Raw genomic sequence first — 23,299 nt, forward strand, 5'->3', positions numbered from 1 at the left:
GATATTTGTTGAGCCACGTAATTCAGTTTTCGGCCGGTAAAGATAACCAAGTAACGTGGATTCACTGGGCTTTTTCCAAAGTAGCAGAGTGATGTGGCCTGCCAATTCACCCCGTATATGTCTAGAACCTCCTAGAACTTGAACTTGTATTGCATGATTTGGGTAGGGGTAAATTGGTAAAGAAGGGGGTATATGACAAAAGTATTGTGGGTTATTGGGGAACTGACTATAGGATTTTTGGGTAAACCTTATCTGCTCCGGATGTTTACATCAAATCAATATAATTTATCATGATTAAATAATTTATTGAAGTGAATATTAACATTAATTAATTATAATTATGTAATAGTTGTATATATTCAAACATATATCATACATTAATTAGTTGGTGTAAACACCCAATGCGAGTAAGTGTGTTACCGGATTTTTGGCATTGGTCCTTTCTTACATTAGAAATGTAAATACTTGGTACGTAATGCACCACCATTGTTTCTCCACAACCTCTTTCTTAAATTCATCATGCTGTGATATTATAGTATACTACTCTCTGCATCTCAATTCATGTAACGATATGTGTCTAAGTAGAAAATTTAATAAAGAATTTTTTAAAATTGTGGATGAAAAATAATACGTAGATATTTGAGTGGCTATAAATTAGCTCACTAAGAATATAATTAAAAAGTTAAAATTAAGTTATTTCTAAATAAGAAAGTATAACAATTTTCTTGAGGACATTCTAAAAAGGAAAGTATGATGCATATATTGTGACGGTGAGTAACACTTATCAATGTAAATTATGAACTACGCAGAAAATTTAGATTTAAATTATTGTATACAGAATATTGATATATCATTATTTTGTGATAAAAAAGCTAGGGCGGAGCCTGCATTTATAATTTATGGGTGTTGGTTCATAATTTATTTTTGTTTTCTGATGAATTTATTATTTATACGATATTAAATAAGTTTTATTTAATACAAATACATTATTTGAGTCAAAGCTATTGAATTATGTCGAACTCATAGCTAAAAGATGGCCTCCACCTCGACTAGTACTAAAAAAGGACAGAAACTCCGGCTATGCAGGTGCTCGGGGGAAGGGCCGGATCACAAGGATCTATTGTATGCTTCTGCAATAGGCTAGTTCCACGGTTCGAATTCGAGATCTCCTGGTCACATGACACTTCGATTAGTCCTAGCTTTTAAAAATGCATTTAGGTTTCTATTCACCCTTACACCGTTAGACGGAGAGCGCTATATATTATTTCAATATGTTTGAAAATGTCTGGTAAATCAATAAATTACCGCTATGCTTGAAATCTTTATCTCTGGAGTTTATTTGATGATATTGTAAGATTGCTTAAAGTCAATTATCAGTAACGGTTTAGAGTAACTCTATTTAGTGTAAACTAGTAGTTTGATGAAAGAAGATAATTAATATCCCGTAAATTGTTGACCTATATTGATTTCGTGTATATAATATAAATAACTTAGATTCTTAAGCAATCTAGCATCCAAAAAATCGAATGATATTTTTTTTTCTTTAATCAAGAATAAATCCTACCTTTCATCACTAATATAAGGGTGCACGAAACTTGCGATAAGCTAACGGTTCGAAAATGCAAAAACTATATTTGTCATAATGACATGAAACCTTATGATCAGCTAGTGTAACTGTTTGTTCTTTACGTATTGGGATGTAATTCTTGCAGTGTGAAAAACGTTATGCTTACATGTCGACATTGAAATTGAATTTGCGTAGGACAATGAAATTGAATGTTCATCCAGCAATGTAAAGTGTGTAAAGAATTCAACAGTTGGCGTAGTTTTCTTGGCTAATATAATTGGTTGAAGATTAATCAGGAAAATCCCTACCTTGATTAAGATCCAGAAATTGAACTTTTAAAGTTATAAATTAAAGTGAAAAAAAAATTACTTAACCATAATTAAATGGTAAAAATTTATATGAAAAAAATTTGATGTCAAAACTATGTGCGAATAACTTCATTTAGAATGGACCCGGAAAAAGGTTGAAATTACATATTTGAATCTGTAGTTCAAATACGTAAACCAATTGCAAAAAAACTTGGGCAGCATAATATTCACTCACAAATAACTACTATATATCTGAATTATAATTCTTATTACTGAAGATATCTTACATCGATAAATTCTTTACATCATTAATTAAAAAAAGTTTAACTTGAGCTAAAGAATTTACATTCAAACTTGGAAGAGGCCAGCTCCTTTAACATATTCAGTAAAGGCTAAAGCAACTAATCCCAACATTGCAAATCTTCCATTCCAAATCTCAGCATTAGCACTCATTATCCCACCAGATTTGGATTCAACAGTAACTCCTTGGAACAATGGGATAAGTGAAGCCAAAGTTAGCAAAGCACTTGTTCCCAAAAACCATGAAAATCCACCACTTGATAACTGAGCAGATAAATCTGCACCGTTGGCAAGTTCTACACCCGTAGCTGCTACAAATCCGATCATCGCTAGCCTACCGTTGATCCTCTCAGGGGCTGGCCCACTGAATGAGAATACGTCGATGAAATTGGTGCTTGGCTTTGGCTGTTAGATAAATACACGAGTAGAAAATAAATGTCAAAATTAATGTACACGTCGTTCAGAGCACAGCTTCTTGCATAATGAGAAATGTAGGAGTTCCTACAAAAATAGTAGTTAACCCGCTATCGCAAGTTAAAATTCACTGTCCATCAAGTAAGTTCAAACTCAACATCCAATTCCTATTGAAAATGAAAATTAGAAATATAGATCACGCCAGGATATATACTAGCAAGACTCAACTTCCTCTCATGTAAAAAAAAATACTATAGGAAAATTATAACGAAATTAAAGAAGTGATTCTTTAATTTGTTTCCTAGAGTATAGTAAACAATCTGTCTTACTTCATGTACTTGCAATGGGAGTACTATTATAAATTTATTTTACATAATCGAACTTTACCTATAACCAAGATCTTTACTGTTTTGTCAAAAAAAGAAATGGAAATCTGAAATCAATCTAATTAAAAAATATGCTTAATGTGACCACATATGTGAACTTCTAAAAAAAGATGCCAACCTTTGCTATAGGAGGAGGTGTTGGCTTGGGTGTAGCAGCAGCATCAGTAAAATCAGGGCTTGTGGGTTGCTCTAATTTCTCACTCTCCTACATTTGTCAACTACGTTTAAGGTATCTCCTTAATCAAGAACACTTTTCATCATAATAAACTTGTTGGCTTTTATTCACTCACAAACTATTTGCAGTATCATATTATTATTTAAAAGTCAAAACATACTAAAGTGCTGTTTTTTGGTATAAAAAAAATGTTACTAGATATGTACAAATTGATACAAATAGAGTTTAAGTTATGTACACTGACCTCAGACATGCACTTAACACGAAGACGGGAACTTTTCTGAAGGCGTGGCTTGTAACAGCTAGGAGCAAACTGATTCAAGCCATTTTTACTTTGTGACAAACTTGTGGCTGGACTTCCCAAAATCATGGATTGCATGGCAAATGAAGTTGTCATTTTGACGTCTCTAAAACTCAAAATATAGAGAAAATGTTTTACTCTTCTCTTAACAGAGACTAAGGGCTTAGCAAAACACTGAGGAAGTAAGAAAGTGAAGGAAGACTAATGTAGTAGTCTTCTTTAGTGACCAAACTAATTAACTCACTTGATATAATTGCACTTTAAGGTTGGTGGGCATTTATAGTGTGCACGGTGGAAGGGTCAGGAGAATAAATAAAGGGGAAGGCGTGGATATTTGTTGAGCCACGTAATTCAGTTTTGGGCCTCTAAAGACACCCAAGTCACGTGGACTCATTGGGCTTTTTACAAAAGTAACAGTGTGATGTGGCCTGCTCATTCACCCCACATATGTCTAGGAACTCCTAGAATGAAGGTAAAAAGTAGCACGACAGCCCATTTTTCGAATCTGTAATTGAATGATAAGAATATTCTTGGCTGATAAAATACGACATTGTCTAGGATTCGAATTTCAGCATACTATCCTGAAATTTCAAGTGTGTAATAATTGGGCATTGATCCCCTACTTACATTAGAAAATTCCGATACCTGGTACATGCTGCACCACTACTATTATTTCTCCACAACCACTTTTTTCATGTTATGATCAATTATAATATTAAAGTATAACATGCAAACAATGGGATTATGCGGAAAATTTAGAATTTTAAATCATTGTGTACATAATATTGATAGTATATCATTATATTTGTAATACTAAGTACTGACTTGTAATTATCAACAATAAAATACTTATGTCGTAAACTCGTAATCTTTTATCTCTGAAGTTTATTTGATGATATTGCCAGATCACTTAAAATCGATTATTAGCGGTTTACAATAATTACATAAATGTAAATTAGTATAATTAATATGTGCTATAATCTGTTGAGCTACATTAAGAAATCTAGCATCCAAGATAAATCAGATGATCTTTCTTTTTAATGAAGAAAAAGATCACGTTTCACTAATATAAATTATAAGGGTGGCTCCAGACTTGCCAAGCTAAGGGTTCAAACATGCAAGAACTACAATGACAGGGAATCTTATGACTAAATATTTGTCCGCGTTACGTATTGGAATTTACGTGTTGCAGTGTAAAACGTTATGCAACATGTTTGGCTCCATTAATTGTTTGGACTTTGGCGTAACGCGATGAAATTGAATGTTCTTTCAGCAACATTACTACGAGTCAGACACTTGGCACAGTTTTCTTGCCTAATATTTAGTTAAGGATTAATTCGAAAATTCTTATTTGCATTAAGTATTTACATCAAGTCAGGTAAATAAATCTTCAAAGTTATAAATTAAAGCAAAAAATAATCCCTTTATCATAATTAAGTGGTAAAAGTTTATACATAAAAATATAAACATTATGTATGAGTTTTTAAAAAGATTGACCCTGCTAGATGGAGGAACTAGCTAAGATTGAACGATTTTTGACAGTGACTTGCTCCTAACTTATCAATTTTAACAAAATTAAGGCTCAAAGTTTCTTTTCTGGACTTGCCTTTACTCTTGTTTTGTTATTAAGTGCTGTCAAAGGTCCATTTAAAGGAAGCTTTTAGATTTTAGAATACATCAATTTCGGATCCTTATTTCAAATAGTAACATGTTTTTTCCAACTAAACTTTAAATAATTTTTAAATTTGGATATATTGCAAATAGGAGTACTCAAAGCGAATTCTACGATTATAATCGATACTCAAAAAGAAAAAACTTTTTCACATTTTCTTTTGTTTAGGAAACACTCTTTAATTTGAGGTTTGTTGTTCCCGGAAATTATTGTTGTTTGATTTAAACAGTGCTATATAATTTAACTCTTAACCACGCACCACTGCTTTTATTTTATTTTATGCAATAACAAGCGAACGTACGTTTCTTGATCTCTAGGACATAAGAATAGTCTAGAGAGAGCAGTTTGTGAAAGCTTTATCTATTAGAAGAGCAAAAAAGTATAACAAATACGTAAAAACTTAGGAAACAGAACATTCACGGACCCGAAACTTTTTTAACCCAAAAAATAATTTTTGGAACCAAATTAACCCTTTTTAAAAAAAAAAAAGAACCAAACTAAGTTTCACGCACAAAATCTGTGCGTGAAAGAGGGTACTTTTTTTTTTTTCTTTTTTTCTTTTTTTAAGCTATCAAAATTACGTTTTTTTTTCTCCATATTTTGGGCAAAGATTAGTCATGTTTCAAAATCCCGAAATATTAATATTTTATATAAAACTTAATATATTTTTTTGTGTACAATAACGTCGGCTCATTACATCAAGTATACCTAAATGTTTGGATCATCGTTTTAAGGGTTGTAAAATGCCCCCAAGTAAGTTTTATTTGCTTGGAAATTTGTCATCTTTTTTCTTTAGAAATCAAACTCAAAATTAAGCTTTTTTTTCATACTTTGACCGAAGATTAGTCACGTTTCAAAACACCGGAATATAAATATTTTATATAGAACTTCATTTTTTTTAGGATAAAATAATGTCGGCTCATTATATCAAGTATACATATATGTTTGGATCGTCGTTTTAGGGGTTGTAAAGTGCCTCGAAGTAAGTTTGGAAACTTGTTATCTTTAAGTTTTTTTTCCGTATTTTGATCGAAGATTAGTCACGTTTCAAAACACCGGAATATAAATATTTTATATAGAACTTCAAATTTTTTTTAGCGTAAAATAATGTCGGCTCATTACATCAAGTATACATATATGTTTGGATTATCGTTTTAGGGGTTGTAAAGTGCCTCGAAGTAAGTTTGAAAACTTGTTATCTTTAAGTTTTTTTTTTTCGTACTTTGACCGAAGATTAGTCACGTTTCAAAACGTCGGAATATAAATATTTTATATAGAACTTAATATTTTTTTTAGCGTACAATAATATCGGCTCATTACATCAAGTATACATATGCCTCTTCACTCACGTAAATAAAAAATAAGGACAGGAGCATAGGTAGAAAACTAGTTGTAAATTGTTGAAACTTTAAATGGTCATAACTTTGCGCTCGGATGTCCGATTTACGCGATTTTTTTTTACCAAGGGTATTTTTTTGAGATCTAGCGGGTCAAATGGCCGTAGGCGGTTTGGCCGGGTTGATTTTCCAAAAAACGCTCATCATCCCATTCAATTTGAATTTTTCCCCAAATTGATGCACAATTTTCATTCTTCTCTAATAAAAATCTAATGATAAAAAATCTATTTCGAGATGATAATCCCGTGATAATGATGTTTTGAATGTCAATTTCGAAGTTCGAAATTCAATTTATAAAAACGAGTTAGATAGCATTAGTGAACATTATAAAAAATAAAAAGTGTCTATTTTATTGCATTCGCCAATTTAACTTGGTGGTTTAGCCTCTTTTTTTTACTTACTTCATTTTTATGCCAACAACATGTGATCAAACCTTGGTGGGAGCATTGAATGAGATATATTATACCTTAGTTGAACCTCTCGTATTGGATGAATTATTTTTTAATATAATATTTTTATTTCAAAACACTTAAATTAAAATCCTATAAAATATAACACTTAGATCTGACAAATTTCCAAGCAAACAAAATTTACTTGCGGGCACTTTACAACCCCTAAAACGACGATCCAAGCGTTTAGGTATACTTAATGTAATGAGCCAACGTTATTGTACGCAAAAAAATTTATTAAGTTCTATACAAAATATTGATATTTCGAAATTTTGAAACATGACTAATCTTTGACCAAAGTATGAAAAAAACGTTATTTTGATAGCTTAAAAAAAAATACCCTCTTTCACGCACAAAATCTGTGCGTGAAAGGACCAGACTCAAAAAATTACAATTTAATTTTTTCACGCACAGATTCTGTGCGTGAAGCTTAGTTTGATTCTTGATTTTTTTAAAGGGTTTTTTTTTTTTTTTTTTTAATTTAAGCCATCACCATGGTTATGATCCCATTGGTGTGGAGGGTTAGGCTAGACCCTACCATGTCAATTAATCACAAAAAAATTACATGTTAGAAGGGGACATGGACCAAAACCTCTAACCAAAATCAAGTAGATGTTATGTTCCAAAAAAGAAAGGAAGGATTAAGCCTATACATTATCCTTCTCTAGCAAAAATATATACTCTCAACTTACAAAGAAATTACATTTGTCATATCTCCTTCTCATTGAGGGGAACCTCCATTTGTCTAAGTTGAATTAAACCTTTAACTTTCTTTGGGAGTTGTTGAAAGGAGGTATACAAGGTTTCATTTCCACTAGTTGCTGCGAGTTTTGCCAAGTAATCAGCAATGGTGTTAGCTTCTCTATAACACACTACTAAAAAAACTGGTTTTACCGACCTCAAAAAATGGCTATTTCCGACCTCATGAGGTCGATTTTGGCAAAAAACCGACCTCAAAATTAGGTCGGAAAAGAGTGGGTCGGTAATATAGCCGGCCTCATGAGGTCGCAAAAAACCGACCTCACGAGGTTTTTTTACGTCGGATATTAATTATATAAATTACCGACCTCATTAGGTCGGTAAATTATATTAATAATATAATGATATGAGTTTAACGACCTCACGAGGTCGGTAATTTATATGATTATGTAACATATTGTTTTATATTTTCGTCATCGTGAGATCGGAATTTTACAATTTTTGCAAAATATTTACAGAAACCCGACCTCATGAGGTCGGTAATTTGTAATTTTTGGGAAAATTTTACAGAAAACCGACCTCATGAGGTCGGTAATTTCTAATTTTTGAGAAAATTTTACAGAAAACCGACCTCATGAGGTCGGTAATTTGCAATTTGTAGAGAATTTCGCAGAAAACCGACATCATGAGGTCGGTAATTTACAATTTATGGGAAAATTTTCCATAAAACCGACCTCATGAGGTCGTTAATTTTTAATTTTTTGAAATTTTTTGCAGAAACCGACCTCATGAGGTCGGTATTCTGGAAAAAAATTGGTACAATCTAACTACTATTCCAGCTGCCCCCCTGTCACGATGAAAACAATTTTATATTCAACTAAAACCAAGTCAAATAGCTGCCAACAATTCACTAAACTACTACAAATACATAAAACATTAAGCTACTTCAACAAACACATATACTACAACCACCAATACATCAAATTCAATTCGAAACTACTTCAAAGTTGAATCAAAACGTCATTCAAACATTCAAAAGAGACATTAAACTACTTCAACCTTTACAAACATCCACAAAACATTAAACTAATCTACACTAGTTAGTCTACAACACTAGACTACTTCACCCCTCGCAAACATCCACAAAACACTTACACAATCCACAAATCCACCACAACATTAACATTCAAACATGCCTTTGTGTGTTCGACACGGAAGTCCCATCATCATCCGCACCACTAGATTGAGTATGGGGGTTACGAGCATCATCAGCATATGAGGGAATCCCCCTCGAAGCAAGTAATGCGTCTAATTGGTTTTGGTCTGTAATGTAGCTTTTGGAAGAAGAAGAGGTGGAAGTCGCGGTTAACAGAAAGAGACACTAAGGAATCTGCCAAAATGGAAACTGGAGAAGCTTCGGTGGTCAGCTTCAACTACATCGTAAATCGATGTAAATATGCACGATGGTGCGGTACCGCTTCGTGGGTCGACAATGTCGTTGTTGGATGCCGGAGACAAACTCATGTCCAAATGGAGACAGATGCTAAAGTGAATATGAAATTCATTGTAAAGACCTTCATATACTATCTGGATCCAGTGTGTGAAATGTTTCTATTTCAGCCAAAGTATTAAACAACATACCGACGGAGACTTTAAACTATGGCCTAACGATAACTATAGTCATTCATTTGCTGATCAAATACAGATTTTATAACATCTTGCAAGAAGCAGTAGATACTATAAGACGACGAAATCTAACTCAATAACACAAATTAAGACCCAACGACTCCTATCTCGCTTGAGAGCCTCACATGTATACTGCACTGGTTAAATAGTATAGTTGTATAATCAAGTATTTTGATGGTAACACCAACCCTACTCTAAAATGACTTCTTCCAACAGACAATACTCCAAAACATTGCATAACCCTTATTTCTTGGAAGAAGAAAAAAGTGAGCTTATGAAACAAAGCACAAGAGTAAAAATACTTTGCAATTATACAAGGATAAATTAGGAAAACACTGATTTAAGCCTCACAAGTTTGTGAAAAACTCTTAAAAGTTGTTGGCTGTTAGTAAGATTGTCTAGTAGTACAAACAAACAGGAACAAAAACACCCCAAAAAAATAAAAATTAAAAATCATATGTATGATCCACCAAACAATACAAATCCTATTCAAGTCCTATGGGAGGCGAATATGGTGGTTTTTTACTAACTCTGTGTTCTTTTGTGGAAGTATTTATGCAAAGAAAAACATATATATATATATATATATATATATATATATATATATATATATATATGCCGCTCAATATGGTGCAAAAAGACACATAGTCAGGAAAACAGGAAATATTGCTACTGATGGCTACTCATACTATGCATGGATTCACATAAGCATTATGATCACAGGAAAGTTGAAGCATATTAGTTCTAATGATCCTTTTCATTTAGGAAGTGACTTAGTACAAGGCTGGTTCACTTGTGAAATACTACTGATCATAACATGGGAAATGATATAGGAATAGCTGGTTTACTATGGAAATACAAAAACACCAGAAAAAATTGGAAACCTGTTTGTTGTTGCATTATTAGAGCAGCTATGGACACAGTTGGTGTTTTTAAAATGATAGCAGCTTTTGCTTTGGAAGGAGTGGAAATTTATGCGACGTAATGTTCTGTTGCCGCTATGATCAGTGTACCGGGTTTAGTTTTGGTTACTTTGGCCATACATGATCTATTTATTGAATCTTCCTCAGTGGTGGTATTAGTACTTTATGTTACTCATTCCACTGAGTGGGAGACAGTACTTGGAAAGTGTTTTGGGCCTATGCAAGGTCACAAGGCATTGGAGCAGTTCACGCAAGCAAGGAAGGACAGGTTTGGGCTACAACTTGAAGGAGACCAACATTTAGCTTCGGATAATTGAAGTTTGCTCCTCTTATGTTACTTGTCAAGTAGTCCTAAGAAATACATTGGAACTACGAATCTAAGCATCATGAAGAGCACTTGAACTCGACAATTTGTACTTTTAGTTCAAATTCAACCAACTATTAGGACAATTAAGCATTATTCCAACGTAAGCAACGTAAGTAGGCGAAATGGACAGATCATCCGTTTATTTTGTCCTAGGAAGGAGGACGCATTCTTAATCTGACAAACGATACATGACCATCCTCTCGTTACTGTTAAATAGATTATACAAAAATTAGTTATTACAAAGAAATGAAGTCAACTATTCCAACAAAATTGAAAAAGATACAAAGATAGACTCATGCGATTAGACGTTTCTGTTGGTCAATATATATAAAAGTTGAGTTTTTCGCATGAAAATATTTTCATCAACTTACATAGAAATTGCTCAAATGGTCTCATGCATAAGCAAATCCAGAGAAATCTGTTACAGAAAGTAAGATACATTATAATAACAACTTACCAATCTTTATCGGGCTTTATGTAGAAACAATCAAGTAGACTTGATAAGAGCAGTAGAGAAACAGCTCTTAGCAATGCCTTCAACCTATTAGCCTCTATTGGAGCTCTCTTTTCTCCTCAGATGCAAATAATCGAGAACTTCTTTCAAATTATCTGGAGCTTGATTTGATGTCTCTTTTCCTACATAAAACATATCAGCGGCAACAATATTTTAATGGAATAGTGGAAAGGGAACACCGATTTAGAACACATTATGGTTAAAGAAAATCTGATGTAATAGGTAAATAAAGGATGCTAATTCAAGTTCCATGCCAAAAATTACATCAGTGTGGCATGCATTGTCAGGAACTGAGTTTCCTCTTACTATCAGTCTTATAGGAGAAGTCAAGAAACAAATGGTAACTGTACTGTTAGACTCCGGTCGTACTGTTGATGAGGAAAAAGAATATTAGTAAGTCAACATTAGTTGCTATAGTGTCTTGTTATAATGGCAGATCAGATGACAAATAACACTTGACGAATACAGAAAAGGCGTGAGTCTTGTCCTTTCATGGACAAGCCCCATGATAGTCCTACAGGAATCTTTAGAAAGGAAAAGAAACACTATTCTTTTGATAACTTAGAAAAAAGCTATTTCTAGTAAGAGGATGGGCAAGATAATTTTACATACAAAAGGTTTTATACATCAAAGTATTAATGTACTTGGCATTCATCAAACCTCCTTCGGGTTCTTAACTCCATTTCCTTCTCATAATTGAAGTAAGAAATTTTGCATTAACATGATAATTAATTAGAGAGACTTAGATCTATTTTTCATGTTATTACTTGAAAAATGGACTTTCAACCATAATCTCTCCATTACATGCAAAATTTACTATGGACTCTCCAAGTGAAACTTTGTTGACGTAAATCCAAATTTTGAAATTCTCTCCACACCTTCGGTTTAGAAAGAACTGCTCTGCAATTTTACTTCTATCCGTACCCCAAATGAAAAAAGTGAAAGACATGGACACACTTATGGAAGTGGACAATGCGGGAAGTGAAGGCCGATTAATCCTCCGTGACGCGAACTATGCATATTTAGGAGCATCTTTCAAGATGTCGGACAATGCTAGACTTAATAAAAGAGAGATTACGGCAATGAGATTTACTCCAAGACACTTGTAAGAAAAAATACTTACTCGTAGACATTTTATATTCACCTTAAACATGTTTGACCATCCTATAACTATCTGCATGCCGTATTGGAAAGCAAACAGAAAGCAAAAGTGATTATGATACCATAATGTGCTGAGAGACACCAGATCCTCTAGATAACGTTGACAATATCTTCTTTTCTATATCCTCCTGCATACCAAAATATGAACCCAAATGATAACCATCATAAAAATATAATCACATCTGATTTCTTTTTTCTTCGACTAGCTACATTTCAAGATATTAAACCAAAGATACCTTTCGGAAATATATTGGACGATATCGTCGTTTCTCTTTTCACAACTAGGAGGTCCGACCGCACAAGGGAAAAAAGCTAAAGAAGTAAGCGGAGTTTAACAATATTCATGACAAATCCACCCCCAACATATAAAATTTACAGCAAAAACTTTCCGGTGAGTGAAAGTTCATAAAATTCTAAAACATACACGAGAGAGAGTGTATAATGTTCACGGGTTTTCTTGCATACGGTCGGAAAAAGAAGTTTATACGGTACTGAAAACGGGGACTCCATCAAATCCAGTCTTTACATCAGAAGCTTTTAACTGTCACAGAAAAAGTCAAATGTTAAAGCCAACAGATTTTCTAATAAGCACGCATTAAAATAACATGTTTAGCCAAAGAGGTATACTAGTTACTTACCTTGTCAAAAAAAATGATGGAGGTGCTTGAAACTGCCATTCTGCTGGTACTAGTATCATTGTTAGCTTCTCTTGCTTGGAACAGTAGAAAGCAATAAGGCAATAAATAGGATTCTTGATGGAATGTTCAGTCTAGAGGAATGTTCAGTCTGGAGGAAGCAACAATAAGTTGTTGGAGTCACAAAGAAGGCAAGGCTTGTGTTACACATGTGGTGATACATATATCTATGGTCATGAGTACAAAAATAAGCAACTCAATGGTATTTCTGCAGCTGAGGATCAACAAAAGGAAGAACCAGAGGAGGAAATTGTAGCAATAGATGACGAGGAACCCATAATCTTCAATTGGATTTGGAAGAAGTAGTCAATTAGGCAAACTCTTTTAACTCAATGTCATTTCTAAAACAAGCTTTTTTCAGAAAGGACATTGAGTTAAAAGAGTTTGCCGGTACATCTTTGTTCAGTTCAACAAACTATAGTGAAAATTAAGTGGTTTAACACAACCATTAGAACAAAAGAAAAGCTATCTAACAACAAACAAAAAAAAAACTACAGTGCAAGAATGTTATTTTTCAACTAGGTTTTCGACATGAATCAATTAAGCAAAGAGTATAACACGGAAGAGAGGGTGGATGAACGTTTCATACCCATTCTGCTGCTCTTCTTCTGTGGTGCTCGGCTATGGCGATTAGGATTAAGATAAGGTAGGGACGGCGGCGGCGGCGGAGATGACTGGCAGGAATGACGGTGACGTCGCCGGATTTATTAGGGTTAGACGGAGAGGGGAGAGAAAAGGTGAGCGGAAAAGAGAGAGAAATGGGACTAATTGGATGCGTCTGGATATATTAATTATTTGATTAATTATACCGACCTCATGAGGTCGGTATATTTAATAATTTTATTTTTTATTTAAAATAATACCGACCTCGTGAGGTCGGTATTCTTTTAAATTAAAAATAAAGTTATAATATTTGTCATCAAATAAATTTCCGACCTAGTGAGGTCGGTACATTATTTTTTCAAATTTTGGTACAATATTACCGACCTCATGAGGTCGGTTTATTTTTTTTAAAAATTAAAAATAAATATTACGACTTTACCGACCTCATGAGGTCGGTTTTTTTCCGACCTCAACTGAGGTCGGTTTTTTGAGGTCGGTAAAACCTGTTTTTTTAGTAGTGACAGTGAGTGAATTCCACTGCTTCATTTTCTCTTGTAACTTTTTGAATGATGTTTTTCAATCTTTTGTTAGCAGTGGTCTTTTTCATGAGCATATCACTGATGGTTTTAGAATCCATTTCTATGATAATGTTGTTGAAGCCATTATCTTTACACCAGTTAGCTGCAAATTCAACAGCTTTTACTTCCGAGTAGTTGCTGCTGTAGCAGTCCACTGGTTTGGACAAGGCTATACAAAAATCACCATTGTTATCCCTTAAAATACCACCTATACCAGCTTTTTTTTGCTTTTGAAATAACTGCCATCAACATTCACTTTCATAATTCCTTGGGCAGGGGAGTACCAGCTGACCTGCGTGATTATCGTAGCAGGCTGGAGTTTTTCAATGTTCTCACAGATCTTCGGCCAGCTTCCTGTTAGCATGCAGTTGGGAAACCGCTGATTCACTGCTGCTTTAATGTTCCAGATAATTTGGTATTCCATCTTCCATTTATCCATCGTTCTTTGATCACCATATTTACAAGAGGTCCACTGTTTCCATAGCTCCCAACAGATACATATGGGGGCAATTTGCAGTATAAGCTTATGGACATCATTGTTGCTCTTGTGATTTCTCCAATTTTGTACTGTCCTTATAATGTGACCTGGTTGGTGGGTTATGCCAAGAGGTGCTCCGATGTATCTCCAAATATATTTGGCAGCAGTACCATGAGTGAAGGTGTGGTTTATGTAGTTGACCACCGGATTAGAGCAAAGAATAGCAAACATCATTAGAATAAATGCCCATTTTATTTAAAGCTTCATTGAATGGCAGCTTCCCATGATAAAGTCTCCATACAAGAAAGGACATCTTGAACGGGATAGCTTTATGCCAAATGTTGCTTAAAAACTCATTCTTAGTACTTTATATGCCACTCTTTTTTCATAATTCCCATTATATCGCCACATGATCATCCTCCCGATCTTCGGTGACAATGTCCATCATCATAATGTCTTGAACAATGTTTGGGGGAAGAAGGCATGTGAGGGTTCTTTGATCCCATTTTATGTCAAGCATGAAGTCCTTGACATTTAAGAGAGACAATAAACCTTCACAATAGACACCGGGAACAAGAGCCAATGGCCCATGATTAGTCCAAATGTCCCACCAAAAATTACTATTCCCCGCATTGATAGTCCATTTAATATGCTCTTCTGCCTTAGTTCTGGCCCAGACAAGGTTTTTCCAACCTTGTGAATTTCCAGTTATCCACTTCTTCTGGCTGATATGTTTGTAAGAGCAATATTTCCCTTTCATAAAATCAGCCCATAAGGACTGTTTAGTCCTTATTCTCCACCATTTTTTTATTGACAGAGTGTTAGAGATGTCAAACATACTTCTAATTCCAACACCTACTTCTTCTTTGGGGTAGCATAACTTTTCCCAAGAACTCCAATGGAATTTCTTTTTCTCTACAGAGGATCCCCAATAAAATTTGGCCATATGTTTTTCAATGAGGTTAATGGTGCCTTTGGGAGGGTTAAGAGCTGATAAAGTGTAAGTAGGCAGAGATTGAAGAACACTTTTGATTAAGACAGTTCTCCCACCTATAGACAACATTTTACCCTGCCAGCCATTCATTCTCTTAGCCATTTTAGTAACCATAGAATCAAAGTACTCAATCTTCTTTCTTCCATAGTAAATAGGGCAGCCCAAGTAAGTGAAAGGAAAGGATTTCTCCAAATACCCAGTGCATTGTCTCAGTCTATTTATTCTATAAGGACTAGACTTTGCTCCAGGAATGAAAAAACTCTTGCTCTCATTCACTTTTTGGCCAGAGGCCTTTTCATAATTTCTGATATTTCCCATGATAAGGTTTACAAATTTAGAGTTCCCACTAGTGAAAATGATAATGTCATCTGCATAAGCCAGGTGGTTGATCTGTGGGCCCCTCTTATTCATGGAAAAAGGAATACAATTACTATTGTTGAAGAGCTTATTCAGGGATCTAGATAAAACTTCAGCTGCTAGGATAAATAAGGCTGGAGAGAGGGGATCTCCCTGCTTTAGACCTTGAGAAGACTGAAAAAAGCCTTGTCTAGTTCCGTTGATAAGGATAGAGTACCAAACATTAGAAACTATTCTGCTTATACTATCAATCCAACCATCATTAAAACCAAACATCTTAAGGAACTTATATAGAAAAGACCAAGAAAGTCTGTCATAGGCCTTTGCCATGTCCAATTTCATGACCATATTCCCACCCTTGTTGTGTTTATTAATATCATGCACAATTTCTTGAGCAAGCATGACATTTTCAGTTATAAGCCTCTCGGAGACAAAACCACTTTGGTTGTAAGAAATCAGCTTAGGCAAAGATAGGGCTAAGTCTATTTGCCACAATTTTGGAAATGATTTTATTTGTGAAATTACTAAGGCTAATAGGCCTGAAATCAAGGAAAGAGGAAGGGGATTCAATTTTTGGAATCAGTACCAAGCAAGTATGAGTATAAAATTTAGTTAACCTTTTGCCTCTAAAGAAATCACAAACAAAGGCAGTGATATCAAGTTTGATGATATTCCAGCAGGATTGAAAAAATTTACCGTTAAAACCATCAGGGCCAGCACTGCTTTCAGCATCCATGCTAAAGACAAAATTTTTAATTTCCTCTTCCATTGGCATAGCATTGAGCAGACATTATCATCATCGCAACAAGAGTAGAATGCAATTGATAATTCTGATCATTCTCCTGATAGTTAAGGTTAAAGAGCTTCTTGAAGTGTTTGATAGCAGCTCTAGAAATCTTCTCATCACCTTCAATCCATTTACCTTTCGTGTTCTTGATTCTGTGCAGGTGAAGTTTCCTTCTTCTATCTCTCAAGACGCTATGAAAGTATCTTGAGTTATAGTCTCCCTCCTTGAACCATTTTGTTTGAGTTTTTTGCCTCAATAGATTATCTTGCAGTCCCAACCATCTACTATATTCAGCATAGCCTTTGTTAAGCTCTTCTCTATCATGACCAGTGTTGTTATGAAGGTCCATATCTTCCAGAATTAGCATTTTGGCCTCCCAATTATTCACCTCCTCATTGATGTCACCAATACTTTCCTTTGACCACTGGCTTAGTCTCTTACTAAGCAGTTTCAGCTTAGATTGCAGCTGCCACATAGAGTTACCTTCAATTCTTGTTTCCCAGACTTGTTGTACCACCTGTAGGAAGTCAGGTTGGGTTGTCCAAAAATTCAAAAATCTAAAGTACTTGATATAGATTTGTTGGTTATTCTGCGAGTTCAACAGTAATGGTCTATGGTCTGATCCTATTCGGGCCAAATGTTTCACAATAGTGCTATTAAAATCATTAGCCCATAAATCATTAATGAAAACTCTGTCAAGCCTCTTCCATATTCTTTTTTGGGGGCTTCTATTATTGCATCAAGTAAACCTAGGTCCAGTGAATCCAATGTCCATAAGACCACAAGCTTCCATTATGCTGATAAAGTCCAGACTTTTACTAGCTCTGTATGGTTTTCCTCCACACTTCTCTTCAGGGTCCATAATTACGTTAAAGTCACCTCCTATACACCATGGTCCATCCAAGAAGTTGTTGATGTTGTCAATGCTATCCCAAAGATCTCTCTCTCCCCGGCGAGCATTTGGCATAAATTCTTGAACCTAGGTAACCTTTATCAGTGGCCTGATTCTTCATGTTAAAAGTAATATGTTGTTCATTGTCCTCCATGATCTCTGAATGGTCCAAATGATTCCAAAAACACCATATTTTACCATTTGAGTTGGCATAACAATGATGATAGCCAAGAAATCTCTTGTAACCATTTATTTTGCTTTTGTCAACAAATGGTTCAAAAATAGCTATAAAAACCATTCTGTTGATATTAGCAAGTCTTTTGAGTCTATGAATCGCTTTTTTTGATCTAACTCCCCTTATATTCCAAAAAATTGTACTTATCATTGGAAGCTTGAGCATATGATCTTTTTGTTACTACCTCCTCCCTGATTAGAAGAGTTAGTCTTGTTCCTGTCATTCTTTCCCTTTTTTCTGTCGTTGTTCCTTGTTTTGCTGGTTTTTTCCTCTTTTTTTTGTTCCTGGCTATTGCCTTTATCGTTGGTCACTGATTCTTGATAATCTTCCTTTTCCTTTTGTGACACTTCTCTCATGCTGTGATCCTGCCCTTTGTTTCTTAGATATTTTGTTCAGCATTTAGCTCCACAACTAACTCTATCCCGCTGCTAGATTATGCTTCTTCCTGCCCTTTTTTTTTGTCTCCATCATTATGTTTCTCCATTTCATCAAAATTCTTATCATAATTTATGTCAGTGTTCTTTCCTCCCTCCTGCTCTTGGATATTATTGCTATCTTCACCTTCATCAGGATCTTCTTTGTCATTTTTCTTATAACTCTGATCTTTAGAGTTCTCTCTCTGCCTCTCTTGCTTTTGCTTATTTTGTTCGTCCATGCTTTCCATTTCGTTAAACTGGATATTGTCTTCCTCCTCATTTCCAATCAGCTTTCTTTTTTCCTGCCCTGTTGTATAGTAGCAGCTACCATAACAATGTTTTTCTTTTTTGGCATTTTCTTTTTTTTTATACTTCTTTTTCTTCCCTGCCTTTTTCTCCTTTATATTCAGTTGTGCAGCAGCAGCTTTGAATTTCATTTCTTGCTGTTTCTCCACTTCTATCTTTCCTTGTTCCCCCTGCTGTTTTTGTTTTTTCTCTCCCTCTTTTGGCAAAGACTCTTCATTGTTATTCTTTACCCTTTCCTCACTTTGACTTCCTCCTGCTTTGTTCCCTTTCTCTGTTACTTTAGTGTCCTTGTTATATCTCCCTTCTGTTAGCTCCTCTTCCTCATTACGTTTTTCATTGTTTCCATTGTTCTCTTTTTCCTTATCATCCTTTTGTTTCACTCTTCTACACTGCAATATCGAATGGCCCAAGATTCTACAATGAACACAGAATTTAGGGGGGTTTTCATATTCGATTTTTTGAGTAAAACCTTTACGAGGACAATTCTCATTCTCAGAACCTATCCAGATAGAGTTTATTTTGGGTTTGGTCAGGTCTATTTCAACACGAACTTTTGCCATACTTGGTCTCGATCTTCGTTCAGTTACAAGATCCATAGTCAAAGGAACACCTAAAGGAGCTACGATCTGCTTAATGTAATTCCAGGCATGGCAATGGAAAGGAAGTTCCGGCAATAATACCCAGATAGGTACTATTGGAGAATCCTGTTCCGGCGTAAAATCCGGTGTCCATTTTTCTAACCACATCACCTGGCCATCTATTTCAATCGATCTCTTATACCAAACCAATTTATATTCTCCTTCACAAGAGAAGTCAATAAAAATAGTACGATAATCGAAAACACCAATTGAAACTGTACCTCTCACTGTGATTTTCTCCTTGAATATGGTTCTTATCTTGTCAATTTGTGGTCAGGTTTTGATGAATTTGCCTACAAGAGTAAACTTACATTCATCTGTCATAACTCCATAGAATTCATTAGTATTGAACAGAACTGCAGTTTTTCCGTCATGTCTTGTGTATGATGCTTTAACATTAGGGTTACCCAGTCGGGTATTTGGATTTTGGGTTAAATTCGATAGAATTGCTGCAGCATAGTTGTTAGGAATGGCAATTGGAGGTTTCTCTGGGATCGCATTGGTCTGTGGAGTCTTATTCTCCATCTCACGCGTTGTTTCCGACATAGCCGGCGTCCCCAAGGGACGGGGCGTGTTGCTCAGACGCGGTGAGATCTATCCGTTATCAGATAACGGTAGGAATTGTACGGAGAGAAATCTTTTTTAGAGAGAGAAATTGATTTTATATTTAATATTGTGAGTCAAGAGAAACTCTTAAAGGGTTAGTTTAATTCCAAAAAATATTTTTTGAGTTAAAAAAATTCCGGGCGCAACATTCACTCACAAACATATTTCTGAATCATAATTCTCATTACTGAAGATATCTTACATTGATATACTCTTTACATCAAAAATCCAAAACAACAAATAAGCGCGAGCAAAATTTATATACATTCAGACTTGGAAGAGGCCAGCTCCTTTAACATATTCAGTAAAAGCTAAAGCAACTAATCCCAACATAGCAAATCTTCCATTCCAAATCTCAGCATTAGCACTCATTATCCCACCAGATTTGGATTCAGCACTAACTCCTCGGAACAATGGGATAAGTGAAGCCGAAGTTAGCAAAGCACTTGTCCCCAAAAACCATGAAAGTCCACCACTTGATAACTGAGCAGATAAATCTGCACCGTTGGCAAGTTCTACACCGATAGCTGCTACAAATCCGATCATTGCTAGCCTACCGTTGATCCTCTCAGGTGCTGGCCCACTGAATGAGAATACGTCGATGAAATTGGTGCTTGGCTTTGGCTGTTACATAAATACACAAGTAGAAAATAATGTTAAATTAATGTACACATCATTCAGAACACTACTTCTTGCATAGTGAGAAATGTAGGCTAGATCCTATAAAACTATAAAGAGTCATTTCTTATTTTTATTTTTTAGGAAAGTATTAATTGAATATCAGGTAAAACAGTAGCCAACCCGCCATCACAAGTTAAAATTCATTGTCTGTTAAGTAATTAAGTTCAAACTCAACAACCAATTCCCATTGAAATTGAAATTTAGAAATATAGATCCAGCCAAGACATATATTAGCATGTTCAACTTCCCCTCATGTTTAAGGAAAATACTATAGGAAACTTTTAACGAAATTAAAGGAGTGATCCATTAATTTGTTTCCAAGAGAGTAGTAAACAATCTGTCTTCCTACTATTACATAAATTTACTTACATAATCGAACTTTACTTTATAACCGAGATCTTTATTGTTTTGTCAAAAGTTGAGATGGAAATATGAAATCCACTTAAAGAATATGCTTAATGTGATCGGATGTGTGATGTTCTGAAAAAAGATACCAACCTTTGCAGATGGAGGAGGTGTTGGCTTGGGTGTAGCAGCAGCATCAGTCAGATTAGGGCTTTTGGATTGCTCTAATTTCTCACCGTCCTGCATTTGTCAACTATGTTTAAGATATCTCCTTAATCAAGAACACTTGTCATAATAATCTCCTTAATCAAGAACACTTGTCATAATAATAACGGTTACCACGTATGTACAAATCAATAGAAAAAGAGTTTTAACTTTATATATGTACTGACCTCAGACATGCAGTTAACGCGAAGACGCGAACTCTTCTGAAGGCGTGGCAAGTAACAGCTAGGAACACAGCCATTTTTACTTTGTGTAAAGCTTTTGACTGGACTTCCCAAAATCATGGATTGCATGGCAAATGAAGTTGTCATTTTTACCTCTCTGAAACACAAAGAATACAGAAAATATTTTACTCTTCCTTTAACAGAGACTAAGGACTTAGTAAACACTGAAGAAGTAAGAAAGCGATGGAAGACTAGTGTAGTAGAGCGCTTTAGCCACCAAACTAATTTAACTCACTTGATATAAATGCACTGCAAGGTTGGTGGGCATTTATAGTGTGCATGGTGGAAGGGTAAGAACAGAATAAAAAGGGTGGATATTTGTTGAGCCACGTAGTTCAGTTTTGGGCCTCTAAAGATACCCAAGTCACGTGGAATAATTGGCCTTTTTTGCAAAAGTTGTAGGGTGATGTGGCCTGCTCATTCACCGCATACATGTCTGGAACGTCCTAGAATGTTTTGGGTAGTGGCAAATGGCAAAGGTCATTCGCACAAATGTCCCTGTTTCGGGTTTAATATTTGCCCCCAAATTTGTGTTATTTAATTTTTATCTTTCAGCACTTATAACTATAGATTTCGCTTAAGATAGTTTGATTATATCACATAAGTTATGTTGAATACGGCAAATTTTTTAAATTTCACAAAAACAGGACTTATGCCGAGGGAACTTAATTTCTATAGAACCCATGTCGTGCAAAACAAAGTTTAGTTTTCAAAAATATCTTATAGAATTTATGCCGAGTGAAGTAGGTCGTAGCAGGGACAAAAATTAAAGCCACAAATATGAAGGACAAAAATTAAAGCCACAAATATGAAGGACAAAAATTAAAGACCAATGCGTTTGAAGGGAAATTCGTGCAAAAACTTCAATGGTAATGAATGTAAAAATTGCATGGCTATCCGTTTTTCGAATTTGTAATTGAATAGTAATCGTTAATTATTTGTAAGTATTGAAAGATAATCACTTTCTTTGCTGCGGAAATAAAATTCAAATAAAAAATATCATTAGTGTTGAAATACGGAATTGTCTTGGATTCGAATTTCAAAATGCTATTCTGAAATTTTGATTGTGTAATAATTAGCAATTTGGCATTGGTCCCCTTCTTACATTAGAAATGTAATACTTGGTACATGTTGCACCACTATTATTTCTCCACAACCACTTCTTTTACGTTATGATATTATAGTATAACATTTATGAATGCATGCAAACTATGGGATTAGGCGGAAAAATTAGAATTTTAAATATTGTGTACATAATATTGATAGTATATCATTATATTTGTAATGGTAATTAGTAAGTACTTAGTTACGTTCTATTCACCCTTACACGAAAGACGATGTATAATTTCAATTTTGCAACTGTCGTGTAAATCATTAAAGTACCGCTTTTTCATAATCTTTCATCTGTGAAGTTTATTTGATGATATTGCCAGATCACTTAAATCGATTATTAACGGTTTACAATAATTCCATAAGTGTATATTAGTATAATTAATATATCCTATAATCTGTTTAGCTACATTACTTTACTATTATATATAAAAGGGAATGTGAGGACTTTTGTAGTCCTCACAATAATTTCCCAAATTTTTAAAAAACTTTTTCATTAATTACTTTTATGTCCTAATTTTATTTATTTAAGTCAATTTTTTTGTTTTTTGTTTTTTAAAGTCCAAAAATTTATCGGCGCAGGGACTTTTGTAGTCGCTTACAATAATTTTCAATTTTTTTTTAAAACTTTTAATTAATTACTTTTAGGTCCTAATCTTATTTATTTATGTCAATTTTTTTGTTTTTGTTTTTAAAAAAAAGCTATCGAACCTCCCACTCATTTTTCACATTCTTTGATTTTCTCGATGTAAATATCCGTTTGAGCCCAATTAATCCGATAATTCGTGGTCACCGCATCGCGCCATTCGG

At 34.6% G+C, this 23,299-nt stretch overlaps 2 protein-coding genes across 8 annotated transcripts in view; both read right to left on the reverse strand.

Annotated features, from left to right (window-relative positions):
- LOC132046747 (early light-induced protein 1, chloroplastic-like) overlaps nucleotides 1-23,299 on the reverse strand; it is a 28,039-nt gene that overhangs the window by 739 nt on the left and 4,001 nt on the right. The window contains exons 2-4 of one of the 5 annotated variants that reach the window (XM_059437533.1): nucleotides 21,323-21,543; nucleotides 21,084-21,170; nucleotides 20,069-20,522 (exon numbers count right to left, since the gene is read on the reverse strand). The exons of 1 other annotated variant lie outside the window; for it this stretch is intronic. In XM_059437533.1, coding sequence (XP_059293516.1) covers nucleotides 20,172-20,522; nucleotides 21,084-21,170; nucleotides 21,323-21,466 — 582 coding nt within the window. In that variant the 5' untranslated portion in view covers nucleotides 21,467-21,543 and the 3' untranslated portion in view covers nucleotides 20,069-20,171. Of the gene's footprint in view, nucleotides 1-20,068; nucleotides 20,529-21,083; nucleotides 21,171-21,322; nucleotides 21,544-23,299 lie in introns of those variants that run through there. 3 more of the 5 variants (XM_059437527.1, XM_059437518.1, XM_059437494.1) reach the window with 3 other exon arrangements.
- On the reverse strand, nucleotides 2,102-3,728 carry LOC132046790 (early light-induced protein, chloroplastic-like). 3 transcript variants are annotated; one of them, XM_059437553.1, is made up of 3 exons: nucleotides 3,395-3,728; nucleotides 3,094-3,180; nucleotides 2,102-2,574 (listed from the first exon to the last, which is right to left on the reverse strand). In XM_059437553.1, the coding sequence occupies exons 1-3, from the start codon at nucleotides 3,545-3,547 to the stop codon at nucleotides 2,224-2,226; spliced, it is 591 nt and encodes a 196-aa protein (XP_059293536.1). In that variant the 5' UTR covers nucleotides 3,548-3,728; the 3' UTR covers nucleotides 2,102-2,223. The 3 variants fall into 3 exon arrangements, with proteins under 3 accessions (XP_059293536.1, XP_059293527.1, XP_059293544.1); XM_059437544.1 differs by having other exon boundaries at nucleotides 2,102-2,580; nucleotides 3,395-3,726; XM_059437561.1 differs by lacking the exon at nucleotides 3,094-3,180 and having other exon boundaries at nucleotides 2,102-2,580; nucleotides 3,395-3,727.

The sequence above is a fragment of the Lycium ferocissimum genome, chromosome 1 (genome assembly GCF_029784015.1).
Source record: "Lycium ferocissimum isolate CSIRO_LF1 chromosome 1, AGI_CSIRO_Lferr_CH_V1, whole genome shotgun sequence".
Lineage (NCBI taxonomy): Eukaryota > Viridiplantae > Streptophyta > Magnoliopsida > Solanales > Solanaceae > Lycium > Lycium ferocissimum.